Raw genomic sequence first — 20,443 nt, forward strand, 5'->3', positions numbered from 1 at the left:
TGCTTTTGAACAGTGGTGTTGGAGAAGACTCTTGAGAGTCCCTTGGACTGCAAGGAGATCCAACCAGTCCATCCTAAAGGAGATCAGTCCTGAGTGCTCATTGGAAGGACTGATGTTGAAGCTGAAACTCCAATACTTTGGTCACCTGATGTGAAGAGCTGACTCATCTGAGAAGACGTTGATGCTGGGAAAGACTGAGGGTAGGACAAGAAAGGTATGACAGAGGATGAGATGACTGGATGGCATCACCGACTCAATGGACACGGGTTTGGGTAGACTCCAGCAGTTTGTGATGGATAGGGAGCCTGGCATGCTGTGGTTCATGGGGTTACAAAGAGTCGGACACAACTGAGCGACTGAACTTAACAATAGAAGAAAACACTAGGTACTTCAGGGTAACTCCTTCTGTAGCCAGCAAGCCTTGACAATACCATACATTCCTTAGTCTCCAACCTAAGACTTTAAAGCAAGCATGACAACACTTTCACTAGAAAATCAGTTGGTTGTCCCTTTTAATTTACTTAATACATAACTAGAAATAAACCTAGTTTATTAGATACTTCAATTTCATGTATCTTATATTTACTACTATGAGTTTAATTCTTTTGGTCATTATAAGAAAAAATATTATTTATTCAATAAAAGATTAAATTTAAGTGATGCTTGATCTGTTTAAATGGAAAAATATGCAAACTTTAACCAGTGTAAAGTTAAAAATAACTTAAATTACTTATAAAGTACAAACCTTTTAAGCCCAAGAAATTTATATTTGAAAATTTTCATATTTTGCGCCATTGAAGCTTACAAGTATAAAATAAGGATTCCAAGAATAGTACATACATAATCATAGTATTAAGAAAATAAAGCCTTCAGTCTACTTACTCACATCACCGAGATAAGATATCAAAATGAAACCTGAGTGGTATATAGTTCAAACACACAACCTCAGAAGACAGAAGTTATTCATTGAGGCGTTACAGGATACATCATTTTTTAAAAAATATGCACAATTTATTTCTGTTCTCTCAATATACTAGTATCAATATATTCATTATAAATCACAATTTCTGAGTGATCTAACTTTGATCAGTTATCTAATTATCTAATAAAGTTTACAAAACTTGAAAAACCAGATGAACAACTTACTGTTTTGAAGGTTCACGAAATTTGAGTTCTTCTCTTTTCTTCATCTCCACGGTGGGTTCCATAGGAGTGAGAACTACAGCAGCACATGAAACCACAGAATGGTATGAATCCTCCCGGCAAACTGTTTTATCAGAAATAATAATTATAAATGTCATAATTATTTCCTAACTATTCTCTTTTTAAATTTCAATCAAATGAGGTAAGTCAACTAAAATATTATCATTAAATTATCTTTATCACTTTCTAGTCTGTCTTTCCACTGACCTTAGTACTTTTTCTTTTCTTTCTTTAAGCCACACAGTGGAAAATGTGTTGCCTTTCCACTTATGATTCTTCCACTTAAAAAAGCTTTTCATTGAAGAATAAGAAGTACACAAATTAAACACAGTTAATCTCCACAAGTGAGTGAGTGAGTGAGTGAAAGTCTGTCAGTCATGTCCAACTCTTAGCGACCCCATAGACTATACAGTCCATGGAATTCCCTAGGTCAGAATACTGGAGTGGGTAGCCTTTTCCTTCTCCAGGGAATCTTCCCAACCCAGGAATCAAACCCAGGTCTACCGCATTGTAGCTGGATTCCCTACCAGCTGAGCCACAAGGGATGCCCAATCTCCACAAATCACTACACATATAAGAGATGCTAATCATGACCAGCGACAAACATACTGCTTCTTTCAAAGCCTGTCATGGATATGCAGGCTGATACTCTGTTTAAGCACAGAGGTCTAAGTGTATAGGTGCATTGCTTCCTTCTCTCCCAGTAATAAACCCATGTGACATTTTATAAAAAAATGGATAATCGAAGGAAGTCATTTGTCAACAGAAATGAAAGTGCAGCAAAGAAATAAAAACTGATAGCAGTGGAAATGATATTTGTGTTGATTATAAATGAATGACCAATAATCACTGATCTCAGCACTCATTTCAAGAACCATGACTGGGACAATGATGTAGAAAGAAGCAAATACTAAAGATGCCAGCACACATTAGTGAAAGAGAGGACAAAAATACAATAGGAGCATGCAAGTCAGCCAAATAGTGTAGGGCCATAATCTCAAAGAAAAGAGATGTAACAAATGATCCCAATGTTCTTCAATTTTACCCTAAAAGTACCTGGTAAATTATTAATCTGCTTAGCACTAGAGTCTACGATATAAAATAGATGACCACTAAAAGCAGAGCTGAATCTGAAGCACTCTTGTGGCACTCAAGAGCCAAAGATTTCTGCCCAGTATGTGTCAAAGAAGAGGAGCCCAGGTTTCCTCATCATCTCTCCAATACCATCAAATTAACTTTTTAACTTAATTTTCTCTACTTATTCTTGGTATGAACTTTGAGTCTGAAACAAATAAACTCATCACAGCTGGGAAAATAAAACCCTATTATATTTTAAATTTTCACCGGTGCCTTAAACACTACTAGGGATGAAACAGACTGAGGATGAAAATTACTGATTCATTCCTCTGAGATAACATTCACTTATTCAACAAATGCTTAGTAAAATAACTTGTATATTCCAAGAAATATGCTTAATGGTAGTATTCTCCTGTGGGGAAGAAAAAAATGTTCACTCTTCTCCCAAGTTTTAAAAAAGTCTTAATTTCTTCTAGAGATATTTCTCAAGTATTAGGGCAATAAACTTCTGACCAGATAAAAACATTTACCTAGATCTCTAGGAGGGAATACCAAGAAATGGGAATACCAGACCACCTGACCTGCCTTTGAGAAATCTGTATGCAGGTCAAGAAGCAACAGTTAGAACTGGATATGAAATAACAGACCAGTTCCAAATTCGGAAAGGAGTATGTCAAGGCTGTATATTGTCACCCTGATTATTTAACTTACATGCAGAGTATATCATGAGAAATGCTGGACTGGATGAAGCACAAGCTGGAATCAAGATTGCCGGGAGAAATATTAATAACATCAGATATGCAGATGAAAGTACCCTTATGGCAGAAAGCAAAGATGTACTAAAGAGCCTCTTGATGAAAGTGAAAGAGGAGAGTGAAAAGGTTGGCTTGAAACTCAACATTCAGAAAACTACGATCAAGGCATCCGGTCCCATCACTTCATGGCAAACAGATGAGAAAACAGAGGAAACAGTGGCTGACTTTAGTTTTTTGCGCTCCAAAATCACTGCAGATGGTGGCTGCAGCCATGAAATTAAAAGACGCTTGCTCCTTGGAAGAAAAGCTATGATCAACCAAGACAGCTTATTAAAAAGCAGAGACATTACTTTCCAACAAAGGTAGTCAAAGCTATGGTTTGTCCAGTAGTCATGTATGGATGTGACACTTAGACTATAAGGAAAGCTGAGCGCCAAAGAACTGATGCTTTGAACTGTGGTGTTGGAGAAGACTTGAGAGTGCTTGGACTAAAAGGAGATCCAACCAGCCCATTCTAAAGGAAATCAGTCCTTAATATTCATTAGAAGGACTGACGCTGAAGCTGAAGCTGCAATATATTGGCCACCTGATGTGAAGAACTGACTCATTTGAAAAGACCCTGATGCTGGGAAAGATTGAAGGTGGGAGGAGAACAGGATGACAGAGGATGAGATGGTTGGATGGAATCACCAACTCAATGGACGTGAGTTTGAGTAAGCTCCAGGAATTGGTGATGGACAGGTTTCCAACTTTGTCAGTTGTTTCATTCGCTATTATTTTCTCCCATTCTGAAGACTGTCTTTTCACTTTGCTTATAGTTTCCTTCATTGTGCAAAAGCTTTTAAGTTTCATTAGGTCCCATTTGTTTATTTTTGCTTTTATTTCCATTACTCTGGGAGGTGGGTCATAGAGGATCCTGCTGTGATTTACATCAGAAAGTGTTTTGCCTATGTTTTCCTCTAGGAGTTTTATAGTTTCTGGTCTTACATTTAGATCTTTAATCCACTTTGAGTTTATTTTTGTGTATGGTGTTAGAAAGTGTTCTAGTTTCATTCTTTTACAAGTGGTCAACCAGTTTTCCCAGCACTACTTGTTAAAGAGATTGTCTTTTCTCCATTGTATATTCTTGCCTCCTTTCTTGCACTGTTGGTGGGAATGCAAACTAGTACAGCCACTATGGAGAACAATGTGGAGATTCCTTAAAAAAACTGGAAATAGAACTGCCATGCGACTCAGCAATCTGACTGCTGGGCATACACACTGAGGAAACCAGAATTGAAAGAGACACGTGTACCCCAATGTTCATCGCAGCATTGTTTACAATAGCTCGGACATGGAAGCAACCTAGGTGTCCATTGGTAGTTGAATGGATAAGAAAGTTGTGGTACATTTACACAAGGAAATATTACTCAGCTATTAAAAAGAAAGCATTTGAATCAGTTCTAATGAGGTGGATGAAACTGGAGCCTATTATACAGAGTGAAGTAAGCCAGAAACAAAAACACCAATACAGTATATTAACACATATATATGGAATTTAGAAAGATGGTAACGATGACCCTATATCCGAGATAGCAAAAGAGACACAGATGTAATGAACAGACTTTTGGACTCGGTGGGAGAAGGTGAGGGTGGGATGATTTGAGAGAATAGCATTGAAACATGTTAATTATCATATGTGAAACAGATCACCAGTCCAGGTTCGAAGCATGAGACAGGGTGCTCAGGGCTGGTGCACTGGGATGACCCTGAGGGATGGGATGGGGAGGGAGGTGGGAGGGAGGGTCAGGATGGGGAACACATGTACACACACCCATGGCTGATTTATGTCAATGTAGGGCAAAAACCATCACAATATTGTAAAGTAATTAGGCTCCAATTAAAATGAATAAAAAAGAAAAGGCAATGGAAATGAAAAAAGTTTATATATTGAAAAAGTATTTATTTAAACTCCCAAATAAAATACCTTACAGATTTCTAATTAAGCAGAGAGAAATTTAAATATTTCTGATATAAATAGTGAATTAATGCTAGACTCTGAAAGGAGTCTACACTACAAGATCAATGAAAGTAAAATGAGAATAATAACTGTTAGCCAATACAAGTCTCTACCTTACCACTTTGCTAGGCAATGAGCACACACTTTTAAACATGCTAGAGATATAAGAAGAAAACAACACAATCTTTATGGAATAGTGGTTCATAATTGTTCATACATTTTCATATTTGTAAGATTAAGTTGACAAATTTTTACAAAAAGTATTCAGTTCAGTTCAGTTCAGTCGCTCAGTCATGTCTGACTCTTTGAGACCCCATGAATCGCAGTACACCAGGCCTCCCTGTCCATCACCAACTCCCAGAGTTCACCCAGACTCACGTCCATCGAGTCAGTGATGCCATCCAGCCATCTGATCCTCTGTCGTCCCCTTCTCCTCCTGCCTCCAATCCCTCCCAGCATCAGAGTCTTTTCCAGTGAGTCAACTCTTCTCATGAGGTGGCCAAATACTAGAGTTTCAGCTTTAGCATCATTCCTTCCAAAGAAATCCCAGGGCTGATCTCCTTCAGAATGGACTGGTTGGATCTCCTTGCAGTTTTAGGGACTCTCAAGAGTCTTCTCCAACACCACAGTTCAAAAGCATATTCTCCGGCGCTCCGCCTTCTTCACAGTCCAACTCTCACATCCATACATGACCACTGGAAAAACCATAGCCTTGACTAGACGGACCTTTGTTGGCAAAGTAATGACTCTGCTTTTGAGTATGCTACCCAAGTTGGTCATAACTGTCCTTCCAAGGAGTAAGCGTCTTTTAATTTCATGGCTGCAGTCACCATCTGCAGTGATTTTGGAGCCCAAAAAAATAAAGTCTGACACTGTTTCCAGTGTTTTCCCATCTATTTCCCATGAAGTGATGGACCAGATGCCATGATCTTCATTTTCTGAATGTTGAGCTTTAAGCTAACTTTCTCACTCTCTACTTTGACTTTCATCAAGAGGCTTTTTAGTTCCTCTTCACTTTCTGCCATAAGGGTGGTGTCATCTGCATATCTGAGGTGATTAATATTTCTCCCGGCAATCTTGATTCCAGCTTGTGTTTCTTCCAGTCCAGCGTTTCTCATGATGTACTCTGCATAGAAGTTAAATAAGCAGGGTGACAATATACAGCCTTGACATACTCCTTTTCCTATTTGGAACCAGTCTGTTGTTCCATGTCCAGTTCTAACTATTGCTTCCTAACCTGCATGCAGGTTTCTCAAGAGGCAGGTCAGGTGGTCTGGTATTCCCATCTCTTTCAGAATTGTCCACAGTTTATTGTGATCCACACAGTCAAAGGCTTTGGCATAGTCAATAAAGCAGAAATAGATGTTTTTTCTGGAACTCTCTTGCTTTTTCCATGATCCAGTGGATGTTGGCAATTTGATCTCTGGTTCCTCTGCCTTTTCTAAAACCAGCTTGAACATCAGGAAGTTCATGGTTCATGTATTGCTGAAGCCTGGCTTGGAGAATTTTAATCATTACTTTACTAGCATGTGAGATGAGTGCAATTGTGCTGTAGTTTGAGCATTCTTTGGCAATCCCTTTAATTATGCTAATTATTTTGAACTTTACAAAACAAGGAGGCACACTTTTCTTATAATTGAGAGAAATTGCTTATACACTACACCATTTAAAATTACTATAGGTTAAAATTTGGGTTCTTCGAGAGCTGGTGATTTCATTTTCCTCTTTATAGTGTTTAGTGTTTTCCAAATTTCCTATAGTGATCTTTTCTTACTTTTATAAACAGTCACAATAAAACATATGTTAAAATATAGTCCTGAGAACAGAGTGGATGAACATGTGTGGCCTCAAGTCACTACAGCTTCTTGAAATTCCTTCAGGAAAACTGTTTTACTAATTTAACCAGACTAAATTCAATCTCATTTTCTGAAGGTTTCCTCCTTCTTCCTTTCTCTTCCCTACAAAAACCACATTTTCAGAAGGCATTGTGACTAGACTAGTTGATTATTCTAAAATAGATAAAGGGATAATACTAATTTCATAGATTTTCCTCAAATTCATCTATTTCCATACTTCCAGATGCTTTTGATTTTAATCTAAGTGACTGAATTACAGTGGCACGTTTAGGGACTGTCAAAGTTGTACGAACCCGAGCTTGAGGCAAGGATGATTTCTATACTTCCCAAATCACATCAAGTATAAATGGTTCATCATTCAGATTTAACTCTTATGATGGGAAAAACTGGCTTAAAGAAAGCAGAAAATAAAAACAAACAGGAATTCCCAAATTTTAATTACTCAGAATATTTAATTGTCCTTATACAGCTAGATCTCAAATCTCTGAAATTGTGTTAACTTCTAAATTTTAAAAAGGCAATTTTATGGAAAAGCAGGTAATTATTTAATCATAACTTTAAAGGCATGAGTTAGTGTCAAGGCACTGCATATTCAAGTAGGTTTCCAGCTGCCATTAATTGAAAAAAAATCAATACATTTTTCACTATTGCTTTCAATCAAAGATGCAAATAATTATTTGAGGCACAAAATACAAATTTATGTGCTAAATTTGCTCTTCTGTGAAAAGAATTGTTGTTGTAAATGTATTGCATGAAGTGCAGACAATTCCATCATAGGCTTCTGTTACTAGGAATGTCAGAGGAAGGCTGACTGAAAAATTAAAGGCCCTATTTCTTTCTGGATAGGTAAAGCCTTTTCCCCAAGATTGGGGTCACCAACCGGGGCATTCTGAGAAGGTCACATGTAGAACTGCTGGAACTACATCCAGAGGAGGTAAATTATCAGCAAACATCAGTTACTATGAAAAGAATGATTCAGACATAAGAAACTGACCATTGATTATGAGATTATACAAATAGGTTTAAAGATGAATGAAAATGCTTAAGCATCATAAGAGTTATTTATCCTAAGTTTTTGTTGTAAGCACTAACCTCACTTATTTCTAGGTAGTTAAAATATATGAACACCAAAAATGATTAAACCTACTGGGCTCCTAAGTTCAAAATCAGTATAACTTGGGACAGAATAGAAATCATTTCTAGGTTTAAGATTGAATAGTCTGATTTCACCATGTAACCTTTTATTACACCTCAAAGAATGTGTTATCACATGAAACGATTCTCCATTATTAAAAATGTTTCTTTCACACTCATAATAAACTGAGATGCAAAACCTAAACATTGATATTTTAAGTTGACCTTTCTCTCCAGTTTTATACATCAACACTGTTTAATTATTAAACTTCTTTGTTTGGACTTTTAATTTATGAAATCAATTTTAAAGCACTAAAAAAGCAATAAATTTTAATAATGTTCACAGAAAAGGCCAAAGATTTATTAGGAGAGGCATCTTTCTTTTCCATGAAGGATTAAGACATTCAAATTACTAAGGATACCTAGAGCATGGTTAACTTATAAAAAGAAAAGGAAGTGAAGTTGCTCAGTCATCTCCAAATCTTTGCGACCCCTTGGACTGTAGCCTACCAGGCTCCTCTGTCCATGGAATTTTCCAGTCAAGAGTAATAGAGTGAAAAAAAAAAAAAAAGAGTAATAGAGTGGGTTGTCATTTCCTTCTCCAGGGGATCTTCCCAACCCAGGGATCAAACCCGGGTCTCCTGCATTGCAGGCAGATGCTTTACCATCTGAGCCACCAGGGAAGCCTGGTTAACTTATAAGTATCACTTATAAGTACATTTGAAGTCACCATGCCAGTTCATCAAAATAGTTTACTATCAATGACCAAATTGTAAGCTTAAAAGAAAAGAACTTGCTTTTTGTCCTGGAAGTGTTCACTTTTCTATTTTTCTCTCTTTTTTGTTGTTGTTTTTACTTTTATTTATTTCTAATTGCAAAAATAAACCATGCTCACTCTCCTAATTTTCATGCTAATTCTTCCATGTTCTAGAGAGCTTTAATGTCTTCAGAATAAATTTTCCTCAAGAGTACTTTAAAACATTAAAAAAAAAAAAAAAAGTTCAGGATTCATGTATTTACCACAAAACAACCCACCAGTAAAGTTTAACTCACTGAAAGGCTAATATTTATTTAACAAATGCTTAAAGATCATTGTATGGTAGGCCTAGTTTTTGCATTTATGCTTATAGTATTTTTTGTTGTTGTTGTTCACCAAGTCTTCGCAACTTCATAGACTGCAGCATGCCAGGCTCCTCTGTCTCCACTATCTCCTCTGTCTCCCAGAGTTTGCTCAAATTCATGTCCATTGAGTCAGAGATGCTATCTAACCATATCATCTTCTACCACCTCCTTCTTCTTTTGCCTTCAATATTTCCCACAATCAGGGTCTTTTCCAAAGAGTTGGCTCTTCACATCAAGCTGCCAAAATATTGGAGCTTCAACTTCAGCATCAGTCCTTTCAGTGAATATTCAGGGTTGATTTCCTTTAGGATTGACCAGTTGGATCTCCCTGCAGTTCCAGGGACTCTCAAGAGTCTTTTCCAGCACCACAATTCAAAAGCATAAATTCTTCAGCATTCAGCCCTTCTTTACGGTTTAACTCTCACATCTGTATATGACTACTGGAAAAACCAGAGTATTGTCTTTACCCCTCAGAAAAAGTCTGTGCAGTAAGTACTATTATTGCCCCCATTTGTACACTGGTCAAGGTCACATGACTTGGAAGGAGCCACCAGGCTTCTCTGTCCAAGGGGTTTTCCAGGCAAGAGTTTTGGAGTGGTTTGCCATTTCCTTCTCCAGGGGATCTTCCCATCCCAGGGATCAAACACAGGTCTCCCACATTGTAGGCAGATGCTTTACCGTCTGAGCCACCAGGGAAGAGCTGAGAAGGAGCCACACCAGATTTCAATTAATTTGCCTCAAGTCCCCATGATATTGACCATACTTCATGTTGATTCTCATTTAATTAAGATGCAACAAGTGCTCTAAAGTAATAGAGTAAATTTAATGGTTGATATTTTTCAATTATGTTTATATTCAGCAATATTTTTATATCTGCAAAGATTTAAATAGTAGTACTGTTGCTATCTTGTTCACTTCCTGTTACTTAGTTCTCACTACACAACTTATACATTATGCATATATAATACAGGAAGCCCTCAACAAATATTTGTCTAGTGAATGAGAGATTAAAGAAAAATGAAGTGAGCATTAGGGAAAGGAAAAAATACTAGCCAGGGGCAGAGTGCTAAAAGGAATCAAGGTATGAGAAAATAATATCCAGATGAGATGTAAGAAACTAAGGAATAGAGATGTATATTACTGCCAATACCTCAAGGATCTTCTAAGCACCTCTAAAATATAATTAATATTTGATGCTGAAATTAATGAAGATGTGCTACCAATCATTTAACAAAGAAGCAACATAATCAGCTTTAAATTGTCTACAAACAGCCTAGGCAACATCTAAGTACAAGAAAAAGATAAGGTAAGACCACTGATGATGCTATTGAAATAAGTGAAGTGGGAAATGGTGAAGACTTCCAGTCACTGGAAGCAGTCCTGCAGTGGAAAGGAGGGGGAAAAGTAAGGGTGCTGCTGCTGCTGCTGAGTCGCTTCAGTCGTGTCCGACTCTGTGCGACCCCTAGACGGCAGCCCACCAGGCTCCCCCGCCCCCGGGATTCTCCAGGCAAGAACACTGGAGTGGGTTGCCATTTCCTTCTCCAATGCATGAAAGTGAAAAGTGAAAAGGAAGTCGCTCAGTCGTGTCCGGCTCTTGACCCCATGGACCCCTCCTCCATCCATGGGATTTTCCAGGCAAGAGTACTGGAGTGGGGTGCAATTGCCTTCTCCAAAGGGTGCTGAGTATCCAGAAATTTTAACAATTCTATTTTAAACACATTATTACAGTTTATATTTACTTTATCTTTTATTGAAACTGAACACAATTTTCAGTATAATTACCAAAAAGATACAGTGAAGTATGGATAAATGAAAAAAAAAGATTGGGGAAAGCAAGTAGAGACTTCCCATTTATTTAGAGGTAACTTTGATAATTAAAATTTTAAAATACATTGTACAATCATATTGTGTAAGTTTAATATCATCTTGGAATATTGTTAAAAATGTAAAAGAATTGCATAGAAACTATTTAAATCCTCAAATACAAACTGATTATGGAATAAGTGTATATAGAAGTAGACATGAAAATAACTATATCCTGGAAACTGGACAAAACTATAAAATATAAAAAGTGACTTTAAATTTAATAATGCTTATCTCACATTATCCAAATTCTGATACATTTGCTGTTGTGTACAATAGCAACCATTCATCCTGTGACATGTTTGGACAGTTATCAGGTTTGTTTTAAAATTTCGTTCCTTGAAATTTCATGTTTTTTAACCTATTTAATCTCAATTTATTTCTTGCCTCAGCATTTGAAGAGTTATTTTCACATATCTTTACAGCATGCAAATATTATCTGGAATAAAATGCAAACCTCAAGAGTGACAGAGGAAAACAGAACAATGCAAAATTATGAATTCAGTTTGTAAAGTGAAAGCCACTCTTTGCAACCCCGTGGACTATACAGTCCATGGAATTCTCCAGGCCAGAAAACCAGAGTGGGTAGCCTTTCACTTCTCCAGGGGATCTTCCCAACCCAGGGATCGAATCTAGGTTTCCCACATTGCAGGTGGATTCTCCACCAGTCGAGCCATGAGGGAAGCCCAAGAATACCAGAATGAGTAGCCTACCCTTCTCCAGCAGATCTTCCTGACCCAGGAATTAAACCAGGGTCTCCTGCATTGCAGGTGGATTTTTTACCAACTGAGCTATCAGGGAAGCCCTTCAGTTTGCAAGGTTACCTATTTTATTATTATAACTCAAGCACTAATATGTTTGGGTCAGGCAAAAATGCATGTTTGACACATCAAATGCAAGCTGAAATAGCCAATGACTTTCTTGAATGTGGATCATGGAACAAGTATTTATAAACTCCTACTGACTCCCTCTTCTCTCTTGACTACAGAGTAAGAAATTTACAAACAGTGAAATTTTATTTGGGAAGGGGGTTCAAGATGGGGAACACGTGTACACCCGTGGCAGATTCATGTTGATGTATGGCAAGACCAATACTATATTGTAAAGTAATTAGCCTCCAATTAAAATAAATAAATTTATATTAAAAAAAATCTCAAGGATGTTACAGACTAAAGAATGTCCCACCCTAAAATTCCTATGTGAAGAACTTAATCCCCAGTACCTCAGAATGTAACTGTATACAGAGGAAGTGTTTTTAAAGATGTAATTTAGTTAAAATGAGGTCACCAGAGTGGGCCCTAACCCAGTACAACTTGTGGTCTTAAAAGAAGGAGGGATAAGGACTCAGGTATGCACAGAGGGAAGATCAAGTGTAGGCAAAGGGACAAGACAGCTTTTACAAGCCAAAGATAAAGGCCTCAGGAAAAAAAAAAATAGAAAGAAAATCAAACCTATGGACACTTTGAACCCAAAATTGTAGTGTCCAGAACTGTGAGAAAGTAAATTTCTGTTAAGCCACCCAGCCTGTGGTGCTTGGTTATGGCAGCACTGCTAGACTAATATAATGGTTGTTTTAGGAAAAGGACTAACAAATCACTTGTACTAATATTAACAATTAAATCATAAATAAATCAAATAAACCTCAGTCCAAACTCTTACCTAATGGCCAAGTATATAGTGCTCATGCTACTGTCCTCTCCCATTTCAAATTCTCTGATATGTCCATTCAGGACATTCAGCTCATTCATGCTTCAATAATTCTAATTTTGAGAAGTTTATTACTTTGTCATTTTGGTTGCCTTCTTCTAAATGTGATCTAGATTGTTAGTTTATTTAAAAATTTATTGTACAGAGTTTGTGTGTGTGAAAACATGTGCATATATAATATATATAAATATTTTATATAATACACATAGTGTACATATATAAATATTTTATATAATACACATATTATACATATATACATTTTATACACACATATGTACATTTATATACATATCTAACATAGAGACATTACTTTGCCGACAAAGGTCCATCTAGTCAAAGTTATGGTTTTCCCAGTAGTCATGTATGGATGTGAGAGGTGGACCATAAAGAAGGCTGAACTCCAAAGAATTGATACTTTTAAATTGTGGTGCTGGAGAAGACTGCTGAGAGTCCCCTGGACTGCAAGGAGATCAAACCAGACAATTCTAAAGGAAATCAACCCTGAATATTCTCTGAAAGGACCGATGCTGAAGCTGAAGCTCCAATATTTGGCCACCTAACGAGAAGAGCTGACTCATTGGAAAAGATCCTGATGCTTGGAAAGATTGAGGGCAGGAGGAGAAGGGGGTGACAGGATGAGATGGTTGGATGACATCATCGACTCAACAGACATGAGTATAAGCAAACTCTGGGAGATAGTAAAGGACAGGGAAACCTAGCGTCCTGCAGTCCATGGGGTTGCAAAGAGTCGGGCACAACTAAGTGACTGAACCAAAAAACCACCTTACTGACTGCTCAGATTAAAAGAATGTGGAGATATCCTATGATTTCAAGGCTAGGTCATAGAAGGCACTGTGCCTTCCATTTGGCTCTCTCTTGGAACACTGGTGGGAGGGGGACCCAGTTGCCATGTTGTAATGAATCTAAGTCCACATGGATGTTCTCACTGGCCCCCAGTTGACAGGCATAACTGATCACTGAATGTGAGTGAAAGGGCATTTATTTTACCTGATATCTTGAACATCACAGAGCAGAGGAAAATTCTCCCTATTGCACCCTGTCTGAATTCCTGACCCAAAAAATCATGGAATATGAATGTTTGCTGTTTAAAGCCATTAAGTGTTAGGAAAACGTGTTGTACAGAAATAGTTAAGCAATATATTCATAAAGAACACATATAACTAATGACATATAAATTTTGTTGCCCCTAGACATGTTTTTATTGAAAGTATTACCTCAGTAATATAGAAACAATTCTATGTGCCACAACTGGTCCATATGTTAGTGTGTTTAAAACTTATAAATGAAAATTACAAAGGACTGACTGATAGCTAAAATTCTCATTCATCACTTGTCTATATATCATACTATGGAAATAAAAAATCTTAACAGCTATGTATATGTGTGTGTGTGTCTGCATGTCTGTGCGCATGTGCATGCATGCACGTGCCAAGTCACTTCAGTTGCGTCTGACTCTTTGCAACCCTATGGACTGTAACCCACCAGGCTCTTCTGTCTGTGGAATTCTCCAGGCAAGAATACCGGAGTGGGCTGCCATTCCCTCCTACAGGGAATCTTCCAACCCAGGGATAGAATCTGCATCTCTTATGTCTCCTGCATTGGCAGGCAGATTCTTTACCACTAGCACTACCTGGGAAGCCCATATATATATATATACATATAAATTTAATTCACCTGGAGATTAAAAAAAGTCTGGTAAATGTTCTGAATTTCCCAGTTATACCTTTCATTTCAAACTTTACAAGAGCCTTGGAACTATCCTTGGAGCAATTTTGCTATAGCAAGTACATATAAATAAGTATCTGTTCTACCAATTAAAATAATTCTTTGTGCATTTTCCATGCATAAGATGAAATCATAGTTGCTAATAATTTTGGGAAAATGAGAACAACAGGGCACGTATCATTTAAATAATGCTTAACTTAGAATTTCTCTAATCCAGTATCTTAGGCTTTATAACACAGAAAAAAGTTTGAGAAGAAAGAAGGTGCTTCATACAGTAGAATATCAAGAATTTAAAAAGCATTCCACACAGGCCATAGTTATTTCCTTAATGGAAGGACAGTTAAACTAAAATGCATTTTATTATACTTCTCTCTAGAAAAGTGTGTCAATATTATATATTTTTAAGAAACATATTCTACCTGAATTTGTCAATAAACCAAGTAAAGCAAGAATAGAACTACTAATAAATTAAATTACAGTTTTTTAAATAAATATTTTAAAAGATATGGAAAGGAAATATTCTACTTAACTATATGTGAATAAAACTGTGTTGAATATAATTTTCCTATAGGTGCTGTGATTTATAACACAAAATATATCTAATTGCCATGTGTGTCAATTTTATAATTACTTCCTGTTTCAAAGGTGTTTTGCCTTGGATACTTACTTAGGTGTTTATTTATTTTTTTCTAATACTGATGATTATTACACACAAAATATGAATCAAGGCAGAAATGCAAGTTTTAGTTTTTAATTGGCATGGAATTTAGAATCTAATATGAATTAAAATAGGGAATAACTAGTACTTTATACATTTATCCATTGTACTTTAATTGAATAAACAAGAAAATTTATTAAAAAAATACTTAAGTCCACATTTGGGCCAGCCATATTCTAAGCTCTGAAGTTACAATAATGAAAGAACAGAAAAAAAGCCCTATCTCTTCAGGGAATTATTTCAACACCAACAGAAAGGTAGTGGTTAGATACTCAGGTGGTTGTAATAATGGAAACCGTTCTAGGTAATTTTTATTTTCTTCTTTTTTCCAGAAAGATCTCAGTAAATTTTCTGTCACATCTTTCAGACTCTAATTTTTGAACTAGATTGAATATCTTCAACTAGTGAATTATTGTTAAATAAGCAAAACTTTTTCTAGCAGTTGAATCTATTTTTCTTTATATATCTCTTTACTACAAGTGGAACACAGTCAGTGTCATCAGATGACAAATAAGTCTCCTTCTCTCCTCTTTCTCCTTCCCTTTTTAGCCCCTTCTCCCCTTATTCCTGCTTCTCTCCTCATCTCCCCTTTACACTCCCTCTTTGGCAATATCGTTTTGGCTGACCAGAAAAAAAGAACAAGTATCAAATGAACTGTTCATCTTTGTTGAAGAAATTACATTAGATATATGAAGACTTTCTCCCAGGTTATGAGACATAATTGATTAGTCTTTAGTTCTGTAGTACTGACGATTATTTAATGGGTTTCACTTTGCAAAAGTATGAGGTATAATATAATCAGCATAATGTTCATCTTCACTTCTAAGAAGTTATATAAATTATTCAATTATGTCCTAGAAAACTCCGCTATTCAGAATTTTACATATGGATTACAAATCACAAAGAAATGTGTAATGTATATAGTTTCAATAGGTGATTTAAATAACACAAAAAGTTTGAATACATTGCAGCTAATGGTTTTAGGCTGCTCACTCATTACTACCATTAGAACAGACTTCGAATTGCCAGAAACAAAAAAAAAAATCATCTTCTCTTTGCTGCCTTCTATTCTGCTTCAGGTGAAGTAATTTCATAATATTTAGAAATCTGTTCATTCTTCACCTAAATTTTGAGTTAGAAAAGAAAATGACATTATCAACTATTTTGTGTATAATCTGATTAGATGAAAAGGAGGTAGACAGTTCAACTGAAGTAAAAATAAAGAAGCCAGAGTAAGGGTGGCCTTTGAGAATATTAGCACAGTCACAATCTATGACTGAGCTAGTGAAATTGGGAAAGTATAACTGCATAGGTCAAAATTATATTAGGGTCAGATTAGGCCAGGACACAAATATCAAGCCAAGTGTTTGGTATTTCATCCTGTGGGACCAATGTTCTCAATTCATAAAGTCTAAATTTCTATAGGAGCTAATCTTGAATAATATATACTACTAATCCAATGAGTAAAAGAAAAGACTCTAGAAACATAATCAAGTAAGTCAAGATACACACAAACATTCTATGGATTCAACCAAATATAACAAATAACTATAACAGCCCAATATTCCCATAAGAGCACCATGCAATTTAAAAGGGAGAAAGAGGAAACTACAACAGCAATACCAAACCTTTCAGTTTCCTCTAGGTCTCCCAAAAGGTTAACTATTTGAAACCATCTAACTTTTCCAATTAATCCCAATTGTGAAGAATCATTTCTTAGCTAGAACACTCCCTTTCCTCAAGCCTCATTTGCCTTCCTGGATGGATGAAAGTCACATATATATTTTATATTACTGGCAGTGTCCTGAAATTATGTACATTTAAATAAGACAAATATCTCTTTGCTGGGAAAGATTGAAGCTGGGAGGAGAAGGGGATGACAGAGGATGAGATGGTTGGATGGCATCACTGACTCAATGGACATGAGTTTGAGTAAACTCTGGGAGTTGGTGATGGACAAGGAAGCCTGGAGGTGTTGCAGTCCATGGCGTCACAAAGAGTCGGACAAAACTGAGCAACTGAACTGAACTGCACTAAGACAAAGAATAATTTAATTTATATTTCAGTGTGAACTGAATATTCCTAGTCCACAAGACTTTTTAGATTATTATTTCAATTATAGTCTTTCCGTAGACACTTATTGGAACACTGTTTCTGAAAGGCTACTGACTTCTGAAAGCCCAGTCTTTGAAAAGTTCTTTAATATGACTGGTTAATACTCCAATCCCCTTTTGACATGAGCAATAATTTTTATAGGCCCATGAATAATTTTATGTATATATAAAATAGGAGTTTTAAATATTCACATTCTGATATATATTAATTTATTCTTAGATTACCAATGCTGTATTTGTGATGACATATAATAAAACATGGGTATATTAGCATCAGAAAAATGTCATTAATGATATTAGTCCAATTTACCATCATAGAATATGACATCACAGTAATGGCACCTTTGTCATTTACTATGGGAAGTACAAATATTACCCAACAGAAGCCAAGGTTAGTGTCCTTATTGAATAATGGATGATAAAAATGCTAAAGGAATTTGAAAGATGTGACTTTTTTGATAAGCTGGCAAAAACCTAAAATAGCTATGAGAAAAATGCCAGCTTTGTAAAATTCTTATAGGGGTAGGCCAGGGTCAGTTTTTCAAATGGCTACACTTTAGCTTCACCCTCACTTATCTTCTCCTCTCTTTGTCATGTTGGAAAAGAACAAATGGCAGTTAGATATTATTAAAGCATGAAGAATGCTCTCTCTTGCCATAGTACTAAATGGTGTCAGAGATTGATCTTGGCTTTTAGGATCTTTTGATTTTCTGATCAGACTTAAAAATTCATACTTGGTAGAAATCTGTCTTGTTACTAAAAATATTGCTGGTCTGTCTAACTGTTCTCATATTTTTCTTTTTCATGTATATAAAGGTTAATGAATAGGAAAGTGGATAGACGTAAGTTCAACAAGAGTGACCCTGTAGCCAGGCCAAAGAACTGACAAATAAAATATCTTGTTAAATGAACAGCTGCATAAGATAGACTTTGATTTTGCAGCACCTATCACAGAAACATGAGAACTTTCCCCAGCTTGTTTTGCTTTGTCCATGACAGTTTAGCTCCAGATATCCAAATATTCATCCAGTGGAGATTAGACACAACAACAAATGTTCCACGAACACACAAGGAACAAAAGCACCTGGACCATTCATTGCTAGCTTCCCACATGCTTGTCTTTTAAATTCATTTTCACATTGTCTAATTCAAGTGCTATCTTTCTAAATGAAATTATTTCAACAAAGATAATTCCATGGACTGGATTGTGTACCCCTCATCCCCAAATTTATATTCTGAAGCCCTAACCCCTGATGTGATGATATTTGGAGATGGGATCTTTGGGAGATATTTAAATTTATACACAGTCCTGAGGATGGGGCTCTCATGATGGGATTAGTGCTCTCACAAGAGCAAACATCAGAGAGTTTGCTGCCTTTCTCCCTCTACAACATATAAGGAAATTGTGAGAAGGCAGTCATCTGCAATCCAGAAAAGACAGTTCTTACCAGAAATTGAATGTGTTGGTACCTTGATTTTGGAATCCTAGTCTTCATAACTAAGAGAAAAAAAATTTTTTTTCAATTTAAACCCCCTAGTCTGGAGTCGTTTGTTATGGCAGTCCAAGTTAAGATGATAATATCGGCACATTTAGGGGATTTTCAATATAAATAAAACTGCTCAAAGGAAGAGGGTCTTACACCAAAAAGGGAAGAAAATCCTAATTATTAAATTGCCTACATTTTTCTCAGTTTGAGGAAGTCTTTAAAATAAACTCATATTCCAAAGTTACTCTCTTAAAGGACTCCTTGACTAAGGCAATAACTTTCAAACTACCTCCTTTGGAAATGTCATATCATAACTTGAACCTAACTGCCATGCTCTTTAATTACCTCTTGTTATCGCTCTCTCTCTCTTGTTTCTGACCTACTATCCTTTTCTGTATTTAAAAGAAAATTCTCAAAGCTAAATTATTAGGTTGGTGCAAAAGCACTTGTGGTTTTGCACTGTTGAACTCTGCCATTTGATAGCAGAATACATTCTTAAATAACAGTGTATTTTAATGTGTACTTCTTGATTTTTTTGCAAATGACATTACTTATTGTTTATATTTATTTTAGACTATGGAAATGATTCTAGACAAAAAGCAAATCCAAGTGATTTTCTTACTGTAGGTCAAAATGGGTTGTAAAGCAGTGGAGACAACTCACAACATCAACATCACATGTGGCCCAGGAATTGTTAAGGAACATACAGTGCAGTGGTGGTTCAAGAAGTCTGCAAAGGAGATGAGAGTTTTGAAGATGAGGAGCACTGTGGCCAGCCATCGGAAGTTGACAATGACAAACTGAAAGGACTATTGAATCTGATCCTCTTAAAACTACACAAAAAGTTACCCAAGAAGTCAACGTTGACCATTCTATTGTCAATCAGTATTTGAAGCAAATTGGAAAGGTGAAAAAGCTCAATAAATGGGTGCCTCATAAGCTGCCGCAAATCAAAAAAGTCCAATGCTCTAAGGAGCAATATTGATTAGGAACCTAGAATATTAGGTCCAGTTTTCATTTCAAGCCCAAAGAAAGGCAATAGCAAAGAATGTTCAAACTACTGCATAATCGCAGTCATCTTACACGCTAGTAAATAAATGCTCAAATGTATTCTTTTTAATAGCTGAGTAATACTCCATTGTGTATATGTACCACAGCTTTCTTATCCACTCATCATCTGATGGCCTGGACGAAGCACAAGATGGAATCAAGATAGCCGGGAGAAATATCAATAACCTCAGATATGCAGATGACACCACCCTTATGGCAGAAAGCGAAGAAGAACTAAAGAGCCTCATGATGAAAGTGAAAGAGGAGAGTGAAAAAGTTGGCTTAAAACTCAATATTCAGTAAACTAAGATCATGGCATCTGGTCCCATCACTTGATGGCAAATAGATGGGGAAACAGTGAAAACAGTGACAGAATTTATTTTGGGGGGCTCCAAAATCACTGCAGATGGTGACTGCAGCCATTAAATTAAAAGACACTTACTCCTTGGAAGAAAAGTTATGACCAACCTAGACAGTATATTAAAAAGCAGAGGCATTACTTTGCCAACAAAGGTCCGTCTAGTGAAGGCTATGGATTTTCCAGTGGTCATGTATGGATGCGAGAGTTGGACTATAAAGAAAGTTCAACACCAAAGAATTGATGCTTGTCAA

At 36.4% G+C, this 20,443-nt stretch overlaps 1 protein-coding gene across 3 annotated transcripts in view; it reads right to left on the reverse strand.

Moving 5' to 3' along the window:
* CCSER1 (coiled-coil serine rich protein 1) overlaps nt 1–20,443 on the reverse strand; it is a 1,488,482-nt gene that overhangs the window by 1,147,373 nt on the left and 320,666 nt on the right. For all 3 annotated transcript variants that reach the window (XM_005207807.5, XM_005207808.5, NM_001076437.1), the window contains 1 exon segment: nt 1,147–1,267. In XM_005207807.5, coding sequence (XP_005207864.1) covers nt 1,147–1,267 — 121 coding nt within the window.

This window comes from Bos taurus, chromosome 6, assembly GCF_002263795.3.
Source record: "Bos taurus isolate L1 Dominette 01449 registration number 42190680 breed Hereford chromosome 6, ARS-UCD2.0, whole genome shotgun sequence".
Lineage (NCBI taxonomy): Eukaryota > Metazoa > Chordata > Mammalia > Artiodactyla > Bovidae > Bos > Bos taurus.